This window comes from Octopus sinensis, linkage group LG17 (genome assembly GCF_006345805.1).
Source record: "Octopus sinensis linkage group LG17, ASM634580v1, whole genome shotgun sequence".
NCBI lineage: Eukaryota > Metazoa > Mollusca > Cephalopoda > Octopoda > Octopodidae > Octopus > Octopus sinensis.
Window position 1 is genome coordinate 6,411,719 of NC_043013.1, and position 23,112 is coordinate 6,434,830.

At 36.9% G+C, this 23,112-nt stretch overlaps 1 protein-coding gene across 4 annotated transcripts in view; it reads left to right on the plus strand.

Annotated features, from left to right (window-relative positions):
- Positions 1–23,112, plus strand: part of LOC115220884 (signal transducer and activator of transcription 5B) — a 109,797-nt gene that overhangs the window by 22,772 nt on the left and 63,913 nt on the right. For 2 of the 4 annotated variants that reach the window (XM_036510286.1, XM_036510285.1), the window contains exon 3: positions 732–741. In XM_036510286.1, the coding sequence (XP_036366179.1) occupies positions 732–741 (10 nt within the window). Of the gene's footprint in view, positions 1–731; positions 742–6,816; positions 6,983–9,052; positions 9,086–23,112 lie in introns of those variants that run through there. The other 2 variants (XM_029791077.2, XM_036510287.1) reach the window with 2 other exon arrangements.

The following is a 23,112-nucleotide window of genomic DNA, read 5'->3' on the forward strand; positions in this document are numbered from 1 at the left end:
TTCAGTGTTCTGTAGGGATGGGTAGATAGAGTTTGGATGTTGAGCGAGCCTCTAGGCTTCATCAGAGGGTCTAAATGGTTAGGAGAGCCGATACATACAAGAATCAGGCTTTTTTTAAAATAAAGGACAAGAGTAAGTTTACAGCTCATAGCTAAGTCGAGGGCTTATAGGCCCCTTCATTAGACTATTTTCCTTAGTCATTGCACGGTGGTCGCCATAAGATTTAAGCTTATACAAAAATACCATTATTATTATTTACATGATTGTAAAAGCGGCGCCGTATAAAAAAAAACATTCGCACCGAAAGCATATGTGTGTGTGTGTGTGTGTCTGAGTATTATGTATGTATGGGCTTTTTTCAGTTTCCACCTACGAAGTCACTCACAAGGCTTTGGTCAGCTCGAGGCTATAGTAGAAGACACTTGCCCAAGGTGCCACGCAGTGGGACTGAACCCGGAACCATGTGGCTCGTAAGCAAGCAACTTACCACACAGCCACTCCTAGTCTAATTTTCCTTTATATCTTTTATTTGTCTAAAAGCTTTCATTCATTCCATTAGTAAACTTAGAGTAATACCAAGCTCTTAAAGACGCCGTTAAAATTCATGAGAGAATTATATATTATGTTGACTTAACTTAGCCATGCTAATTTCTCTCTTTTAAACAACCGTTTGAGCTTGTTTAAAAGAAAGAAATTAACACGGCCATTCTTTACGTGGTTCCTTAAGCTAGAAATAGCAGGGTTCACGTGGGTATATTCTAAGGCCTAAGGCATACTAAATGGCTTTACCAACAAATTCACTTCTGATAAGGTTTCTTTTTTTTTTTTAAACTAAAACTTCTCCCTAAAATTTCGAAATGATTTTTTTCTCTCAGTATAATTGCAATCTATCTCATCTAAACATGAAAGTTATGGGGAAACAAATTCGAGGCATGTGAATTACCCGAAATGCCTCTTCCCTACCCCGAAAATTTTTTTCACCACAAATTTTGATACAGTTGCAATTTGAAAGCTATTTATAGAAAATTTCATTAAAAAAAAAATCCATTTGTTAGAAAGGTAAGAGGTAACAAATTCGGCGGAGAAAATACTTTAGTTGAAAGAAAGTGAATGAAGTTTATATTTGGTACAATCAATTGACGTCAGTAAATTAAAACCATTCTTTTCTTCTTCAGCTTTCTATTTCTTTAAAAACACCCAACAAATACGAGATGATACTGGAATCAACATAATTTGGCTGGCACTTGATTAAACTCATAATTTGGAGAGATGTATTTACTGATATCTGGACAAAATAACATCATTAAGTGTAAGAGAAAGAAAGGGAAAAAGAGAGAGAAGATAAAGAGGGAACACTATCTCGCAGTGAATTAAAATTAGATTTTTGGCTGTTGAAATCATCAATAATAAAAGACATTTGAAAACTACATTTTGATTTTTTTTAAATATTAAAATTGGAATTTGCAAGAATTTTCTAGACAGCATAGACTTTAATAATTCCTTTCTTTTACTAAAAGTTACATGTCCCAAACAAATTCATAAGCATCTTTATTATGGTATATATATAAATATCTTACTATTCTAGCAGGTAAGAAAAAAATTTCTAAAGTGGATTGAGATAATCCGAAGTATTGTATTGGCTTAATTACAAGCCTTAGACTTTTCTCCATTTGTGTTATCTTTTAACCCAATATTCTACACACAATTATTTATAGCTTTTTCTACTTCGAGTCCCAACGTTAAAAATATTATCTCTTTTACTCTTTTACTTGTTTCAGTCATTTGACTGCGGCCATGCTGTAGCACCGCCTTCAGTCGAGCAAATCGACCCCGGGACTTATTCTTTGTAAGCCCAGTACTTATTTTATCGGTCTCTTTTGCCGAACCGCTAAGTGACGGGGACGTAAACACACCAGCATCAGTTGTCAAGCAATGCTAGGGGGACAAACACAGACACACAAACACACTTACATATATATACATATATACGACAGGCTTCTTTCAGTTTCCGTCTACCAAATCCACTCACAAGGCATTGGTCGGCCCGGGGCTATAGCAGAAGACACTTGCCCAAGATGCCACGCAGTGGGACTGAACCCGGAACCATGTGGTTGGTTAGCAAGCTACTTACCACACAGCCACTCCTGCGCCTACCTCATATCTTTCGAAATTTCTAAATTCTTGTGATGTATATAGAGTTCTTGCTGGCGAAAAGAAAGCTTCTAAAAGGACAGAGAAAAACTTAGTATTACTTTGGGAAAACTGATTAGTACGTCTATTTAATTTACAGAATGTGGATTCGAGTTCTAGTGGCAACTTTCGGTTATTTTTCATCCAAGGGTTTATTGTTATTTTAAACTTAATATTCTACACGATATCATTTATAACGTTATCTACAAGAACTTCAAGTCTTCTGTTGAAAAATAATTCTCCGTATTTAGTCGTACATTTTATATTGAATTTTGACTGAAAAATTGGGGTGCGGTTTATATAAGTAGCGAAGCTTGTTCTAAAACTGCTTCATCCTGTATCTGAAAAAATAAAAGATAAGAAATAGAAATAAAGGCGATCTTTCGTCTCTAGTAGACCTTTCCGTCGATTTCCGTAAAAAATTTTTTTTTTTTACATATGGGCTTGCGGGAACTTTTGAAGTAATGAGAGCGAAAGAGACTAAGAGAAAGCGATTGTATGACGAGGGAAATTCTTTTGAAGTTACCGTGCATGGACTCTCTCTGTCTCTTCACACACACTAACAGAAGCACTTCACTTACACAACATACTTTCTGTCTCCCACACCCCATCAAACACACACATGTACATCAATGCTCCCATGCACGGTAACTTCAAAAGAACTTCCCTCGTCATACAATCGCTTTCTCTTAGTCTCTTTCGCTCTCATTACTTCAAAAGTTCCCGCAAGCCCATATGTAAAAAAAAAAAAAATTTTTACGAAAATCGACGGAAAGGTCTACTAGAGACGAAAGATCGCCGAAATAAAAATAAAAAATAAAAGATCATTAATCAACTAATTTGCCACAAGCACTGGGGTAGAAATAACAGCGAAGATTGCCTTCAAGTCATATCTTACCAGTTTTAAAAATGGAAGGACAGCGTTTTAGAACTATGTCATCTTGTTGATGAAGGAATAAGAGAGAAAAAATTAAGAGACAGAATGGTTACGAATGGAACATTGATCATAAGTCTACACGTTGATAGTTAACTGGGGGGGGGGGCTAAATTACTCTTTATCTCGACATATACGTAAGTGATTTAGATATGCTAGAAATAATAGCTAAATCTCCTTCAAATTATACCCTATTGTTTTAAAATAGGAATTACGTGTCATTAATATTTAGTAGAAGCAACAGAGTGAATCAAGGCCCGAGAGTTTCGTGTGTGACACATATCAAACACACACGCACATGTATATGTGTGGTGCTTGTCTCTCTCCACCGCTTGACAAATGGTGTTGGCTTGTTTACGTTCCCGCAACTTAGTAGTTCGGCAAAAAGACCCGATAGAATAAGTGCCAGATTAAAAAAAAAAAAGTACTCGGGTAGATTTGATAGACTAACCTTTAAGTATGGTGCTCTAGTGTGGCCGCAGTCCAACGATTGAAAAAAAGAGTAAAAGGTAATAGAAACAAATTCTGGAAGGAATACACACACATATATATAAAGCTGAAGTTGTCTGTCTGTGTGTGGCAAGTTTGGTAGCCTTCAACTAACACTATCTCCTCCGAGACCCTGCGGCGTAAGTTTGACCAAAAATTGAGAGTATGATAGAAGAAGGCTTGCTCTTCCTTTCGTAGAAGAAAAAATTAATTCAAATCGGACCATGTTAACACCAAAAATTATTTACATCAAAAACGTGCTTTTTTTTTTCTATGAAAATCCCTATTCTTTACGATTTTTTGACTGGTGCGTCGCCATTTTTTGGTGTATTTCAACCAGAAAAATGTCCACTTAAAGAGAATAACAAGCTACATATTGCATAATTTTTACTTTTCAAAAATTCCAATTTTAAAGGGTCGAAACAAACCCGCGCAACGCCGGGCGATACTGCTAGTATATATATATATATATATATATATATATATATATATATCTTTTACTTGTTTCAGTCATTTGACTGCGGCCATGCTGGAGCACCGCCTTTTTAATCGAGCAAATCGACCCCGGGACTTATTCTTTTGTAAGCCCAGTACTTATTCTATCGGTCTCTTTTGCCGAACCGCTAAGTAACGGGGACATAAACACACCAGCATCGGTTGTCAAGCAATGCTAGGGGGACAAACACAGACACACACACACACACATATATATATATATATATATATATATATATATATATATATATATATATATATATATATACACGACGGGCTTCTTTCAGTTTCCGTCTACCAAATCCACTCACAAGGCTTTGGTCGGCTTATATATATATATATATAATATATATATATATATATATATATAAAAGAAAGATAACAAATAGATAGCTGACGTCGAGATCAGAACACAAATAAGCGAATACCGTTTTGACCGACATGTAACGGATATCGCCCATCTGTCTCACTCCTCTCTCTTTTAGGACCTGTTAATATATTAACATTTTTTCATGACGAGATTAGTTTTAGTGTTGGCGGGAAATTAGTTGATTAATAATACTGAAGGTTGTAAAAGATAACATGAAGAACATTTACAATATTTAGAGGCCCAAATATTCCAGTTTTCCGGGTTTTTAAACAATCACTTTGGAATCCTTAAAGTAAGCTTCACAACTGTTAACAGTCCCTTTTTTTTCAAATTATTCTAATTTAAAATTAAAAAAAAAATTTAGAAATATTTCCCGTTTTCTTAAAATGTAAAATATTTTTTTTTTGCTTTCTACACATCTTGGCGAGGGTAAAGAATACGCACACCACCCGTTTTTGGCGTAACCAAAACCTTAACCCTAAACTCCGTGTGGGCGTATTCTTTACCTTCAACCACGTCTTTTAGCTTTTAGAAAGTACAAAGCCGATTTAAAATTTCTCTATCGAATTTTCGTTAAAGTATAAAATCTAACGGCTCTCATACAATATCAGTGGTTAGTTGCGTTTTGTTAATAAATTGTACTTTTAACCCATACATTTTTTTTTGAATAAAGGATTCAACAAAGAACACTGTCAATGCTTATTATTCTCGTAACGATGTGGTGTGTGTGTGTAGACACGAAGCCTGACATTTCAGAGAAGGTTTACTTGTCGATAACATCGACCCCAGTGCCCAGCTGGTGATTATTTCATCGATCCTGAAAGGATGAGACACAAAGTCAACTTCAGCGTTACTCGAACTCTGAATGTAAATTTTGTCCGGCAAAACCTAGCAGCATTCGAGGATTGGATCTGAGATCGCAAATGGTCGCATTTGAAAACTACCACTTGACATTGTGGTCATTGATTCTGTTAAGCGAAAACCTTTCTTGTTATCTCTTACCTATCAATTATTGATTTCTCATACATGTAAGAGGCCGTACATCTTTGGTAAGGATTTAATCGACCAAATTATTTCTAGTATCGGATTACTTTTTTTTTTATCGATCATTGTAGGACGAAGAGTTAAGTCTACTTTGAATCCAGAACGTAAAGGGCCGTGATGTTTGCCCTCCTTTTTTCTTTTGTTAAATATATTCTTGTTTATATTACAAAAACAAAAAAAAACACGCACACGCACACAATACATTTTTTTTTCATCTGCTCTGACACTTCTAAACCACTTTCAGTTCTTAAAAGAGGGCGATCGATAGACAAAATCGTTTAAGCATCAAGAAATACTTTGTGATAGTTTACACTGACTAGAAATAACAACCAAATAACCACGTTATTAATAAAGGTAACCTTGTCATGACCATCTCATCTTGTTTTAATATCGAGGATAACATAATGGAATGTGCTTCTCTACTTGAAAACGTTAAGGCATAATTCAACTATTTTGCAACAGAAATTGGATATGACCCCTCAAAATTTCATTACCCTTAAATGCGGAAAGCAATTTTATGTCCCAGTCTACCTTTTGTTGAGGAATATCATATTTGAAACTATTTTTCTGTTGAGATATGTCATACTTACTGAGGCAACGTTACTTGCAGAATATAGCTATACCAGTTCTACTTTTTGCTAGATATTTAACATTACTGAACTAACAATGAAATTTAATCCCGCTGTTAATAGGTTAAAGGAGATTTCTGGCTGTTATTTCTTGCTTACTACGCTGCGAGTTCGAATCCTACCGAAATCAGTCTTGCCTTTCATCCTTCCGGTGGTGTCGATAAAATAAAATACCAGTCGACTAAACTTTCCCACAAAATCTGATCGTGTATCTATATTAGAAATTACAATTAAATAAAAGTATTAATAATCCTTTCTAATATAGGCACAAAGCCTGAAATTTTATGGGGAGGGGTAAGTCGATTACTCCATTACTTGACTGGTACTTATATCATCAGCCCTGGAAAGATGAAAGGCCAAGTCGACCTCGGCGGAATTTGAACTCAGGACGTAAGGACGAACGCAACACTGCTAAGCATTTTGCCCGGCGTTCTAACGCTTCTGCCAGCTCGCCGTTTTAAAAATTACAAGATCCCATGACGGAAATCGAACCCGGATCGCCTGGATGAAGTAATGAGACTAAAAACAGAATTTTTCTCTCTGTTTTCACTGTATTACCATGACTTCTGTTGTAGTTGTTGTTCGAAAGTCCATACCGGATTGTCAATGACAGTCACATGACGAACTATTTCAACCAATGAAAAACAAGCTAGAGTTCACGTCATAATTTCTTGGAAAAATACGTGAAACAGTTTCACTTTAATCGAAGTTCTCGTCATTCACATAATTCTTCTTTACTCAGAATCTATCTTCTGGAGCTGGTATTTTATGTCTTATACATATTCTACTACTCATATAGATATATATATATACAGTTGATAAATCATCCCGGTAAGTTTCTTAATTTCTCACTTAATTACATTTTTATACCATCTAAGAGTTTTGTTTACTTTCTTAATTACTATCAACACGTTATTTTATATAAATAGGTATTTTTAAAATGTCACTTTTACGAATACAAACACTCGGCAGATGCGTAAAATCTTGTATAATTATAATCAAACTGCGTAATAAGTTTCGATATCAACGAAAACGAAATGAAAAGTTTCATCCCTTTTTTAGACTGAAAGAACATGTAATCTTCTCCAAGCAGACCTAAAATCTAAAACTATCATATACGAACTATAAAATCAAATAGACAATACCAGAGATTATTTCTTAAAGATGTCCTAGCTACATACAAACTGTGAGTTCTTGCAGCCACTCGACAACAACGTACCTCTATATGGCCACTCGACCTGCTAGAAATAGCAGTCAAACCATTTTCAGAAAGCATCCTATATCTTTAGAAAATGAAACTTATTGGCTGATCTACTGCAATGCAGTGACCGAAAGAGAAATTAAAATAATGATTACAAAAAAGATGGTTACAACGGAACGTCTTTGATCATAGGTCGGTTTGATTACATCGGCCTCAGCTAAAAACATCCAAAACAAGAAGATACAAAATGATTTTTACATTTCAAAACTGATTCGATTAATAATAATAATTACTTACCGAAACATCACATACCCCACAACCGCAGAAAAATTAACCCCTTCGCTTTCATACCAGTTGATTCCATTTGAACTTTCGTTCGATTTTTTAAAGGCCTTTGCATCGTTTTGTGTCGAGTGTTATCTGCTCGCATCCACACCTCATCAAATGTATTTATTTTAATTGTTCATTCCTCTTAATATCTTATAATTAACTTTAAAGTAATTTACTAATGAATGTAGATGCTTCACACGCACGTATGCATCTATCTGGCAAAGTATTTGTGTATGTGTGTGTGTAATGTACATATCTATGTGAAACTCTCTTTAAGTCACTTTGTAGCCTCTGACGATTATTATTATTATTATTATTATTATTATTATTATTATTATTATTATTTGTGTGTGTCTTATTTCGTCTGCCTTTACGTTCTGAGTTCAAATTCCGCCCAGGTCGACTTTGCCTTTCATACTTTCGGGGTCGCTAAATTAAGTACCAGTTGCGTACTGGAGTCGATCTCGTCGACTGGCCCCCTCCCCCAAAATGTCGAGCCTTGTGCCTAGAGTAGAAAAGATTGTATGTGTGTGTGTATACATGTATATATATATATATATAATATATATATATATATGTATGAATGTGACATTCGGTTTATTCAAGAGACAGTCATAAGCAAATAAGGGACATCGATCGAAATATGTTGAAATATCTCTGCGGCATAACTTTAGAGGAAGGGTTATTGCTGAAAAATATTCTTAAAAAGTGTTTTAAATTTTACATGGTTATATTTATAATCTTTATCGATCTTGTCACTTAATCTATCCAAACGTTAAACAGTTAAAATAAGAAGAAAAAGCAAATGTATGTATGTGTAGTGAAATATATTTTGTATATTTTTGCTTGCATTAAAGTATTACCAACACTTAATGTTCGTCATTGTTTATATATATACATATATTCATACATGTCAAATTTTCTTTATGTATTTAGGGTGTGTTTGTTAGTTATATGTGCATTTATTTTTGTAGATCGAGTCCTTCTACCATATATAAACGTGTGTTTGGTGTAATGTGTTCGTATGCTATGCATATGCATACGTGCATAACGTAAATAAGAAGAATTAACGGCGTGTATATATATATATATATATTTTTAGTCATAGGCATTCAAAGCTTCAATTTTTAAAAATAATCTAGCAAAAAATTTGACATATTTCAAGTGATTGGAAAAATTCAATAAGGTTTCCTGTTGAACGGCACATGTCAGCACAATTTCTAGTTAACTATACACTTTAAAACTTCGTATATACATATATATATTTGATAAATTTTACACACACACACATCCATTTTATTTGCAAAGTTTAAGGAAACTCCTCTCTGGAGATCCACAGCTGGAGTGAAAAGATGTACAATCATTGAGAGAGAAAGAGACCACGAACAAATTACACACCCACATATCACATCGTATATATATATATATATATATATATATATATATATACTCGTTGCAGCTATAGAGGCGTTGCACCGACTCACAATATAAGCAATGTTGCTTAAGATGTCACCATCTCTTTCGTTATTTATGAAGACATTTATTTATGTGTGTAAATGTGTGGAACTGCGGTGTGTTTTCGAGGAAATGGGGACAATGTAAAAAGAGGATTGTTATGAAATACCGAAACGAAAAAAAGTCTTTTTTTTTGTTACAAAGGTGTTACTTGCTGTAGTTGAAAACAGGAAGTTCATTTCTGTTGACTCGACTCTTCAACATCAATATACATCTTCAAACTTGTTTTTTTCTTTTGTTTTAATTACTGTTTCTAATTAAATACTTTAAAATTATCCAAATGTTTCTTTTTCTACCCTCGTAGCACACGTGCTTTTTAAAATGAAAGTATTTTTATTTTATCCCTTATAGCAAACACTATTAAATTTTTCGCTTCGGTAATTCATGTGAACCATGATGTTTTTTTTATACATTCTCCAATTTATTTGAAATTAAGCCGTAATTCACGTTTATCGTTAGAATAAATAAACAAGTCTGTGCTACTTTGGACGTCCCACAGTCAACCATTGTCACCGATCTCTGTCGCTCGTTCGTTGTACATAGAAGGAGCCGTAGTGTTGAGACTTCAGGACATTAAAAGGATTTTTTTTCACTCTCCCTTTGCCTTTTCTTCTGCTATGACTGAAGACTAGGAGTTGTGGATGAAATTTAAGCTCCTTTCCAGGCAAGCTTTTCGGCCTTTCTCTGTAAGAAGGAGTGGCTCCCTGTTGTCAGCGTAATTGGTTTCTTACTGCCTGACAAAAACTAGAAACTTGTTAAATTTCTTTGAAACCACTTGAAGCAGGGAAAAAAAAGGTTTGGTCAATGTTTACATCTTGACCCGAAACATTAACCATTTGGTTAATGTTCACATCTTGAACGTTTACCAAAAAGGTTTCGTTAACCAAAAATGTTCACCAGATTTTTTTTTTTCAGCATTTAAAGAATAAAATTTTTTTTTTTTTACGCTGATGTTACTTCTTTATATTAATTTCTAGAAAATATGAATGCGATTTTAGTCATTGGCATTCAAAGCTTCAATTTTTTAAAATAATCTAGCAAAAAATTTGACATATTTCAAGTGATTGGAAAAATTTACTAGGATCCCCAAACAGTTTATTTTGTGGCGGCCTTAACTGTTGCATCCGTGGAGAAAAATCGAAATTGCCTTGGGCTTTCAGTTTCAGCTTCGTAAAAAAACGGTGACAGAGCTGCTATGATATATGCATATATATATATATATATATATTACTAGCAGTATCGCCCGGCGTTGCTCGGGTTTGTAAGGGAAATAACTATATAAGCATTTTTAGAGAGTTACTTCCCTTATAGATGCCAATTCGGGCTTTCTTAGCCATTTCTGTTTTGGCGTCTTCAAGCCATGAAGTCGTTGTTCTAAAAGAACGCTGGTCTCCTTGACAACGCATTACGACGTTGATTTCCTTACACTCCCTTCCCCACAGCTTCACGAGGGAGGGAAGGGGGAGAAGCAAACAGGTGCAGCTGTGACCATGGACGCCAACTCCGCCGCCATCGACACACGAAAAATTATGCATTAAAATGGAATAAAAAATGATGTTAAATTATTTTTAAAATCGTAGACTCATCGTAGACGCGCGCTAATACCCAGACGGGCTCGATATTAATCACGACTATAAGATACCCGAATTTGGTTAAACTGCACCGCAAAATGTGGGAGGAGTTAGGAATCTAAATCGAAGGGGACAGACACTCACACAACTACAGTTTTATATATATAGATTATTATATCTTGTTTGTTTTGAGTCGAGACAATAAAACAAGTCATTGGAGGCGTTAATATGATTTGACCGTGTTTGTTTACTTAGCATGTTTATATATGTATATAGCGGAGTGATACACGTGCGTATTCGTTCTATTCAGAGCTCATACTCTTTTACTTGTCAGTCATTTGACTGTGGCCATGCTGGAGCACCGCCTTTAGTCGAGCAAATCGACCCCAGGACTTATTCTTTGTAAGCCTAGTACTTATTCTTTGTAAGCCTAGTACTTATTCTATCAGTTTCTTTGCCGAACCGCTATATTACAGAGAAGTAAACAACAGCAGCGGTTGTCATGCGATGTTGGGAGGGGGGACAAACACAGACACACATACATATATATATATACACACACATGATGGGCTTCTTTCAGTTTCTGTCTACCAAATCCACTCACAAGGCTTTGATCGGCCCGAGGCTATAGTGGAAGACACTTGCCCAAGGTGCCACGCAGTGGGACTGAACCCGGAACCATGTGGTTGATAAGCAAGCTACTTACCACACAACCACTGCTATGCTTATATTGTCTACCAAATGCGCATAACAAAATAGAGCTAATCATAGAAATATATATATGTGTGCACAGCACGCACATACATGCACACATGTACATATGCGTACACAAGTTTTTTTCATTGTCTCTCTGTTTATTTTCTCTTATTCCTTTCTGTTGAAGAGCGTAGGCTTGAAATGTAAAAGACTTTTTCATTTTCCCAAGTGTCAAACTGATACACTTGCTTGTTGATACACATGTCTTTGTCTTTTGTTTTTCTATAAATTTCATCTATCTATGTGTGTGTTCGTCTCCCTTCCATCGCTTTATAACCAATGTTGGTATGTTTTTATCCCTGTAACTTAATGGTTCAGCAAAAGAGTCCAATAGAATAAGCCCTAGGCTTACAAAGAATGAGTCCTGGGGTTGATTTCTTTCACTAAAACCCTATTAGGTGGTGCTTATTTCATCCTTTTGGAGGATCCCAAAACGTGGTTTCTAACAAAGATTCTTCATATTTTGCTGGTAGCTTACTGGGTAAGATTTTTGCGAATATGAAATTACTATTACAAGTATATGGTGTGTTATGGGAATTTATGGAAAGGTGGTATCCCATAGAAACACAAGAATGAAGAAGAGATGTTGAAATATATAAAAGAATTTTGTATCATCATCATCATCGTTTAACGTCCGTTTTCTGCGCTAGCACGGGTTGGACGGTTCGACCGGGGTCTGGGAAGCCAGGGGCTGCACCAGGCTCCAGTCTGATCTGGCAGAGTTTCTACAGCTGGATGCCCTTCCTAACGCCAACCACTCCGCGAGTGTAGTGGGTGCTTTTTACGTGCCACCTGCACAGGTGCCAGGGGGGTCCGGCATCGGCCACGATCGGTTGGAGCTTTTAATGTGCCACCGGCACGGAAGCCAGTCGGGGCGGCGCTGGCTGGCATCAGCCACGTTCGGATGGTGCTTTTTATGTGTCACCGGCACAGGAGCCAGTCGGGGCGGTCTGGCATCAGCCACGATCGGATGGTGCTTTCGATGTATGTATTATGTATGTATTAAAATTCTTTTTTATATTTCAACATCTCTTCTCCATTTTTAACATATTTGTTGAGTTTCTATGGGATACCTTTCCATAAATTCTTGTAACACACACACCACACACACACACACACTCTCACACACACACACACTCACAAATTACAATTCATAAATCTTTCCCTCTCCTCATAAAAAGAAATACACTCACTCACATAAATTGAAATGGAGAAGATGAAAGAAACATTAATAAAACATTTAATGTCAAGTGGATCAGAGTCTGATCAGCAATGCTAAAATGGTTGTGCCAAAATGTCTCATACCTGCCAAGTTCTTAGTTCTCTGCAATCTGTGATGCCAAGATATCATTGTCAGACTGGCTGACAAGGTGGATCCATCATAGTTGGGTGATGTGATGTCTTCTAAAAAAACAGTTATTCTAACAGTTTCATAACCCTGTTTTCTTATTATTGCCCACAAGGGGCTAAACGTAGAGGGGACAAACAAGGACAGACAAAGGGATTAAGTCGATTAGATTGACTCCAGTGCCTAACTGATACTTAATTTATCGACCCTGAAAGGATGAAAGGCAAAGTCGACCTCTGCGGAATTTGAACTCAGAACATAACGGCAGACGAAATACCTATTTCTTTACTACCCACAAGGGGCTAAACACAGAAGGGACAAACAAGGACAGACAAACGGATTAAGTCGATTATATCTACCCCAGTGCGTAACTGGTACTTATTTAATCGACCCTGAAAGGGTGAAAGGCAAAGTCTACCTCGGCGGAATTTGAACTTCGAATGTAACCGCAGATGAAATGCCGCTAGACATTTTGCCCGGCGTGCTAACGTTTCTGCCAGCTCGCTGCCTTCCAACAATTTCATAACCCAGCAGCTAATAGTTTCATGACCCTGTTTTCTATCACTCCCTATCCTATGATCCTACCAACAACTTGTGTACTCCACTGCCTACTTGAATCATCTGTTCCTCCTCTTTACTACCCAACACTGGTACCCTCTCGTCCACTCACCTTACACCTCCACCATCTACATCCCACCCCCTCAAATTCATAAACTTAACTATTCTAGCTGTGCCCTTGTCTCTACCTGTAATTGCCCTACCAAACTGGTTTTCATATATCTTGACCTCTTTCCTCACCCCTGATGACTTCCCTTCTTTCCACATCCATGCCTTCCTCCTCTTCGGCTCCTTCTTCTCTTGTTCTTTAACTCCCTGTACATCATCATCCCTCACAATGACAAATTTTCTCCCCCTTCAGTGTAACCCCCCAATCATTATACTACTCTCCAATCCAGTATCTCCATCTTCTCTAAATTCATCCTTGCCCTCAATTGCTTATCTTTTGCAGGAGAGATTTACCTACAAATATCAGGTAGTTATGGGAACCAGAATGAGCCCTAACTATCTGAAATTGTTTACTTGTTACATTGAGGCCCAGTTCTTGTCATAGTTCCCTGGCCCTATCCCAGAGCTCTATGGCCATTTTATCAACAACTACATTAGCATTAACATTCTCTCGTATGACCAAGTCAACACCATCATCTCTTCACCAACTCATGAATTCACTTCCTCCATCTTTGACACCTCTCCTATCTTCCATGATGTCTCTGACGCCATTGCCTCCATCCCCACCCTCCTCTCACTTATGTCATCCTATACTCCCTATTTCTGTCATCACTGTGACTCAAGACCCAGTTCTGATGCATAGTCTGGTTCTTCACTCAGCAAATACCTTCCATCCTAATCCAAGTTGTCCTCATCCACACCCATGGATGTTGACCCCCATCACTGCCCTTGCCCCACATCTGTCCCATTATTGTCTTCTCTTTCCACTCTCATATCCTTCCCATGTACAACCCTGTATACCTTCTAATTCTGCCAATTTGACTCTTCCGCCTCCCACTCTTTCCCTAACCCACCCCTTCCCTGAAACCTGCATAACTTACTGGTTTGTTGCTTCTTCCATATCCTGTCTGAGACCAGATGCCTGTGGGAACTCTAATTTGCTGATGATCTCATTCTTGTAGCTGAATCTGCAGTAGAATTGGAGAAGAAATTGAAGGGGGAATTACAACCGTGTTTCGTGGTCTGCTACCACAACAGCTCCTTTATAGAATCCTGTTAGCTCAAGACATCATCAGGAGGAACCACGTCCGGTTTCGGCTCCTACTCCTCTACCGTTTTGACATGGCAGGGCCCCCCCTTTTCAGAGGTGTCTTCAACTCTGGTGTTGGGTGCATGTCTTCTTTCTTCTATTCCCTGGCCTCTTCGATGTATCGTCAGCGAGTGTCAGCCGGTGACTGACTGTCTTGTCAAATTTCTCCCTTTAAATACCTGCCGCATAGGCTCCAGCAGGCAGCCCTAGCAAGTTGTCACGTGACACTGTCTCGCCTTAACTAACTAGTGAAGGCGCGTAGTTTTAGTCCGCACTTTTTCTAATTAAAACCTGGAATCAAAGAGCCTTGAAATTAACTTGGCAAAGGCCAAAGTTTTAGTAAGCTGATAAAAGCAGGACATCACTAATTCTATCAGGGAAATGGCCTTATTCGGCATGTAGAATAGGTGTAGGCAGGAATTCTGTATGGTGTACCCAGTGCAAATTGAAGACACACAATGGGAAGGTTATCTGAGAATGTAGACATTGTATGTGGCAGATGCACAGAAACAATAAGCGCCAAGAACACATGGGAAATAGATATTCTTAAATGCCCTAAAGGTCCCCTTAGGGTAATAATTTCTGTTATCTAGGAGACCCACTGTATTTTAACATGTATAAGGAATCCCCTGATTTTGGGGACTTAAAATTTGGAAAAAAAAGATTTTGTAAGGGTTTATAATACTATCAATGTATAAGAAACTCCCATATTTTTTAAGCCTAATTTTTGACAAAAGAGGGTTCCCTATATTGTAATCAGCAGGGGAGAAAGATGTTTTGAAAGCATTGTGCTAGAATAAGATTAGACTGGAAAAAGTTCATAGAGTTGTTACTTCTGTTGATAGTAAAAGGTTTCTCTCTCAGAGTGAAATGTAGACTGTTTGATGCCTTTGTATGAACTGCAGTGCTACATGTTAGTGAATGTAGCGGACCTGCAAAGACCAGAAAGAAATGAAATGAGCATACTCAACTGGAAGTATAGTGTTGGTGTGCATGCATGAGTGAGTGACTTGAGTAGAAATGTGTTGAGAGAGCAACTGGGCATAAGAGGAATTGGATTTAGTGTGCAAGAGGGAAGACTGCATTGATATGGGCATGTAATGAGTATGGATGAAGACTCTGAATAAAAATGAGCTGATTGCTTATAGTGGATGGAAACTGTGGAAGATGCAGACCCAGGAAGACTTAAGATAAAGTGATGAAAACTGATCTCAAAATGTTGGGCCTTGTGAAAGCGATGACATGAGATTATGTTAACTTATAAAATTCATTATTTGAGAAAAACCAATGCAAGAATGGCAAGCTTGATGTACTGCAAGTATAATGTGCATAAACATAATTTGGTCCCTCGACAAGTCTGCACCTGTACTCCTCTTCTCCTTCACATCTTCCCATCACTCATCCTTTCATCATTTTTCTATCTTCTGTATTATTCTGATGATGTAAATTAGTGAAAGCAGAACCTGTAACCTACACATCATATTCATCATTGCTTGCATCATCATCATCATCATCATTTAACGTCTGTTGTCCGTGCTGGCATGGGTTGGATGGTTTGACCGGGGGATCTGGGAAGCCAGAAGGCTGCACCAGGCTCCAGTCTTATCTGGCAGTGTTTCTACAGCTGGATGCCCTTCCTAACGCCAACCACTCCGTGAGTGTAGTGGGTGCTTTATATGTGCCACCTGCACAGGTGCCAGGCGAGGCTGGCAACGGCCACGGTTGGATTGGTGCATTTTACGTGCCACCGGCACAGAAGCCAGTCGAGGTGGCACTGGCATCGGCCACGATTCGGATGGTGCTTTTTACGTGCTATCGGCACGGAAGCCAGTCGAGACAGCGCTGGCATTGGCCACGATTCTCATCATCATCATTTAACGTCTGTTGTCCGTGCTGGCATGGGTTGGACAGTTTGACTGGGCTGGCATGTTAGAAGGCTGCACTAGATTCCAGTGTGATTGGACATGGTTTCCTACAGATGGATACCCTTCCTAATGCCAACCACTCTGAGTGTGTAATGGGTACTTTTACATGCCACCAGCATGGATGCCCAGATGCACGACACCAGTATCTGCCACATCTACAATTTTGCTTGGCTTCAGGGGTCTTCTTCTCAAGCATGACAATACCAAAGGTCTTGGTCATTGCCTCCATAAGGCTCAACACTCGAAAGGAAACAGTAAGAGACACCTGATGAAGGCTGGAGGGTATATCAGCCGAAACGTTCTGTTAACAACAAACAAAATGAGGACAAATATCTGTCAAATGTAAATAATGTACATAATTCCTCATCTCTTAAATATAGAACTGTATTTATTAAATATATGTATTTCTCTGGGAAATTGCAGAAGGCAATTTTCCAAATAATTCGATTACAGCTGCCCTGAAGAGCAATGGCTTCTCCAGAGCAGTGGCACAAATAGAGTGGAAGAAGAATGAGTTCATCCGATCTTATGTGCTCATATAGCCACACCTGAAGAAGCTGGACATCATTTTCAAAAGTGGTGAAAAAAAAGATGACACTGCCTGTGAGAAACCTGACACAGAAAGCAGGGGCAACGTCAACGCCACAGTTAAAATGCTGAAGGAAAGAAATGAGAAAAGTGCGAACAACCACAGTCCCAACACCTCCCAAAGCAGCAATGTTGCATACTGGAGTTGATCTAATTGACTGGACCCGTCCCCCAAATTTTCAGCCTTTGTGCAGAAAAGAATATTGGCTATTGATGAGATGAGATCAAACTCAGCAACAGTCCCAGATGGACTCCCGGCTGTTCTCCTAAAGACATGTGAAAAGTCTCTTGCGAAGCCACTGCAGATACTCTTTCAGAGCTTCTCTGCATGTTGTAAACTTCCCAAAATGCTAAAAGGGGGTATAATATGCCCTGTCCATAAAAGAGGGAGTAGAGTAGATGCTGAAGGCTACGGGCCCATCTTTCTGACCTTACATGTTAGCAAGACAATGGAATATATTGTCAGAAAAAGGCTGATCACGTTCCTAGAAGAAAAGAATCTTCTCACAAACATGCAACATGGCTTCCATCCATCATCATCATCATCATCATCATTTAGCGTCCGTTCTCCATGCTAGCATGGGTTGGACGGTTCAACTGGGGTCTGTGAAGCTGGAAGGCTTCATCAGGCCCAGTCAGATCTGGCAGTGTTTCTACGGCTGGATGCCCTTCCTAACGCCAACCACTCCGTGAGTGTAGTGGGTGCTTTTTACGTGCCACCCGCACAGGTGCCAGACAGAGCTGGCAAACGGCCACGAACGGATGGTGCTTTTACGTGTCACCGGCACGGGGGCCAGGCGAGGCTGGCAACGGACACGAACGGATGGTGCTTTTACGTGCCACCAACATGCCTATATATCCATATATATATATATATATATATATATATATATATATATATATATATATATATCAACTAATATAATAAATGCGAAAACTAATTTCTGTGTGTCAGTGTGTCATAATTAGACCGCACCTCTCCTGCTATTCAGTGACACCCCTACTATTCCTGATGATGGGGTGAGAGTAATAGTAGGCAAGAGACAGTGAGGGTGGTTGCGAAGACAGACAGAGAGAAAGAGAAAAAAAGAAAAAAGAGGGTGAGAAAGAGATACAAAGAAATTTAGAGTTGATGATGTTTTATTAAAAATAGTAGTGTTGATGGTGACAGTAAGAGAAAGAATGGGTATGTGAGAGAAAGAGGGAGATGATGTACAATTTCATTTAACCATGCCTCTTTGACAGAAATTCCTGTCATCAACATACTCACTATCATTTTTGTTTTGTTTTTTGCTTTCTTTAATAGTACAAGGGTTGGACAAAATAATGGAAACACTTAGCATCATAGCATCATAATTTCAAAATATTTATAAAACCATCAAAAGCTTATTTACTTTTTTTTTTTATTAGTGTTGCTTAAAATGTTTTGCTAAAATTGCTATTTCTTTTCAGATATCATCAGAAAAAGGTAGTTAAAATTCATTAAAATGACAGATCTATGGGACTTTCAAAGAGGTCAAATTGTTGGTGCTCATATGGCAGGTGCTAGCGTAACAAAAACAGTCGAAATGTTTGGTGTATCAAGAAGTATTGTCTTGAAAGTAATGATAGCCTTTGAGAAAGAGGGAAAAGCCTCCTCGCCAAAACAAAACTCCGGAAGGCAACCAAAACTTTCAGATAGGGACCGCTGGACTCTTCCACGAATTGTTAGAAAAGATCACAAACGTACAGCTCCCAAAAATTACTGCAGAGCTTAATGACCACCTCAAGAACCCAGTTTCCACAAAAACTTCGTCAGGAGCTGCACAAAGCCGGATTTCATAGGTGGGCTGCAATCAGAAAACCACTACTTTCAAAAACAAATGTTGCAAAACATTTAGAGTGGTTTTTAGAGCAGTGGAAGAATGTTATTTTCTTGGATGAGTCACCCTTTACTTTTTTTCTGACCACTGGCTGAGTATACATGTGGAGACAGCCAAAAGAAGCATTTGACCCAAACTGCCTTCTTCCAACTCTGAAACATGGAGGAGGATCTGTGATGATGGGGGGGGGGGCTGTATCTTGGAAATCCGCCATCCCAATGGTCTCCTTTCATGACAGAATTAATAGTTAAGACTAAGTATTTTATCAGATCAAATTCAACCTATGCTTACGTAACTGCTTTCGGATGGAAACAGAATCTTTCAGGATGATAATGCACCAATTCACACAGCTAAAGTTGTTACTGAATGGCACGAGGAACATTCTAGTGAAGTTGAACATCTTATCTGGCCACCACAGTCCCCAGATCGCAATATTATTGAATATTTATGGTGCATTTTAGAAAAACAAGGAGTCGATATCCTCCACCATCATCACTACAAGAACTGGAAACTGTTTTAACTGAAGAATGGACAGAAGTTTCCTTGGAAACAATTCAAACATTGTATGAGTCCATACTTCATAAAATTGAAGCTGTAATTACTGCCAAAGGCAGTCCTACCGCTTATTAAAAGAGATTTGTTTGAAATTTTAAGGTGTTTTGGATTTCATGTTTTCTTATTTCATGTTGTTTGTGTTTTATGACATCCTGTACCCATATATGCGTATATATATATATATATATATATATATATATATATATATATATACATATATACATATGTATATATCAGTACGTATATATATGTATGTATATATGTGTCTATATATATATATATATATATTATACATATATACATATGTATATATCAGTACGTATATATATGTATGTATATATGTGTCTATATATATATATATATATATATATATATTTTATTTATATTATCATATGATTGAACGCCACACATCCATTTTCAGATAATTTTGATGCGACTCTCCTCTATACATTTCTCTCTCTCTTTTTTTCTCCTCTTGTCCCCTTTTGCTTTTTCCCTCTCATCCTTTTCCTAATTCTTTTTCCTCCCCTTCACCGTTTTCTCTCTCTCTCTCTCTCTCTCTCTCTCCCTCTTCCTCCTTACTGTCTTGTTGTTCACACCTGACCATCATCCACCTTTCTTTTCCAAACGTGTTCATCTTTCTTTTCTTCCAGTCTGTTGCACAGACCAGACGTATTCTTATCTGTCTCCTCTCCTATCAAAGAATCTTCCTCCGTTCGCCACCTTACTCCGTCTGGCTTAGCAGCCCTCACTGTTTGTTTCACTGCCCTGTTTTTGTTACCAACTTTGACCCTCCGCAAAATCCAAAATTTTATTTTGGTTTGTGGAAGCAACTGTTTTCTCGAAGGCACATATTGTCGTGCATTGCTTGAAATGTTGAATAGATAAACAGCCGACAACTGATGAGGGGTCATTTTTTATGTTACTTGTTTTTTCTTCCATTTGTTTCTCTCGTTGTTCGCAAAGAAGAAAAAAAACAGTTTGTCTTCGTATTTTGGATTTCATGTTTTTGTATATCATGTTGTTTACATTTTGCGATGTCCTGTAGCCATATATGCATATATATATCTTATATAGATATATATATATATATACCACACACACATTATATATACATAATATATATATACATATATATATATATATACATATATATATATATATATATATATATATACATATATATATATATATACATACATATATACATACATATATATATACATACATATATATATATATATGTATATATTAATGTATGTATGTATGTATGTATATATATATATATATATATATACATACATATATACATACATATATATATACATACATATATATATACATATATATGTATATATATATACATACATATAACATATACACATACATATAAACATACATATATACATACATACCTATATACATATAAATATACATACATATATATATATATACACACACACACACATACGACACATATTGAGGTCAGTACATTTTCAGTGAGAAAAAAAAATGCAGTATAATATTGTAAAATGTGTACAAATACTTTTGAAAAGAAATTGTTAAGTCTTGTTAAGCTGTTTTACTTAGAGAACCTATTTTTTGTTTGCATCTCACAATAGGTCGAAGATAAGTGGCACTCCTTCTGTGTGTATGCGTATGTATGTATGTATATATATGTGTGTGTGTGTGCGTGTGTGTCAGTGTGTGTTAATGTTTGTTTTCCTGTTCAGTTATAAAAAAAAAAAAACTTTTATTTTAATCTAATGGATTATTCGATAGTTTATTTTAGATTAAAAAATGAATTATTCTAAAACAAGATTAAATGTTGACTGTGACACTGAAGTTTCGGCCAGTTAACCCATCGTCACACTATTTACACATACTTATATATATTTATACAACATAACACAAAACACAACACAAATGCATACACATTTTATATATATATATATATATATATATATATATAATAACATACACACGTACACACACATATATATATATAATATATATAATATTATATATATATATAACATTGTCATTATCTAATGTAAGCCTTTCATGCTGGCTTGGGTGGGATCATATATACGCACACATATATACTTGTATTATTAATAATAATAAAGGGTAAAATTAATGAATTAATTAATAATTGATAATTCTACCAAGTAGTTTCAGCTTGTTAATGGACCATTATCAGTAAACTAAAACAATAATTTTTATAATTATGAGTATAATTGTAATTATGGTTCAGCAAAAAAAATTTGCTTCACCACATACCAAAATTTAGAAATAGCAGCCCCCAAAAAACTAGCTATTATAAATATATACATATATATATATACATACATGTATGTATGTAAATATATATATATATGTATATATATATATTTTTCAAAATGTGACCTCGTGTGTATCGTTGGCGATTTTTTTTTTCCTCTGTCTTCCCTTCTCTGGATCTTTCCTTCTCCTATGTTTCTGACGAAGAGCTCCGCTTGAAACGTTAAACCCTCCTTCTTTAATTCTTTCCTGAGCGTCCAATAATACTATATTTGTTCCACGTCCTCGCGTTGTCGTGTTTTTTTGTGCTTTCTTGTTTGGATTAACTATATATATATATATATATATATTATACATGTATGTCATATATATACACATTATATGCACATATATATGTATATACATACATTCTGTATATGTCTATATAAACATCTATATGTCTTTATATGTATATATATACATATGCACACACACTAGTGGTCGGGTGTTCCCGACTGAAGATGGGCACAAGTAACCTGGACCCATTGAGTCTCGTGATCCTGTTGTCAGCTGGAGGATGGTAGGGCTTTGCTCACCTGACTGCAATATATATATATATATATATATATATATATTATATATATATATATATACAGGTTGCAGATTGTACCAGTAACCCACTGGCAGAAGGTCTGTCTGGTGTTAAAATGGTAATAACATTGAACAGCCATACTGATGTGGCGATAAATATTACTTCTTGGTTTTGATTACTACTTTCATCTCATTGAGATTTTCCTAACGAGCTACTTTACTTATTTATATATATTGTTAGCATGGTGAACAAAATGCATCACAGCATTTTGTCTGTCTTTATGTTCTGAGTTCAATTTCCGCCAAGGCTGACTTTGCCTTTCATCCTGTCAGGATCAATAAAATATATTCCATTTGAGCACTGGGGTCGATGTAACCAGGTAGCACTGGGGTCGACGTAATCAGGTAGCACTGGGGTCGATGTAATCAGGTAGCACTGGGGTCGACGTAATCAGGTAGCACTGGGGTTGATGTAATCAGGTAGCACTGGGGTCGATGTAATCAGGCGGCGAGCTGGCAGAAACGTTAGCACGCCAGGCGAAATGCATAGCCGTATTTCGTCTGCCGCTACGTTCTCAGTTCAAATTCTGCCGAGGTCGACTTTACCTTTCATCTTTTCGGGGTCATTAAATTAAGTACCA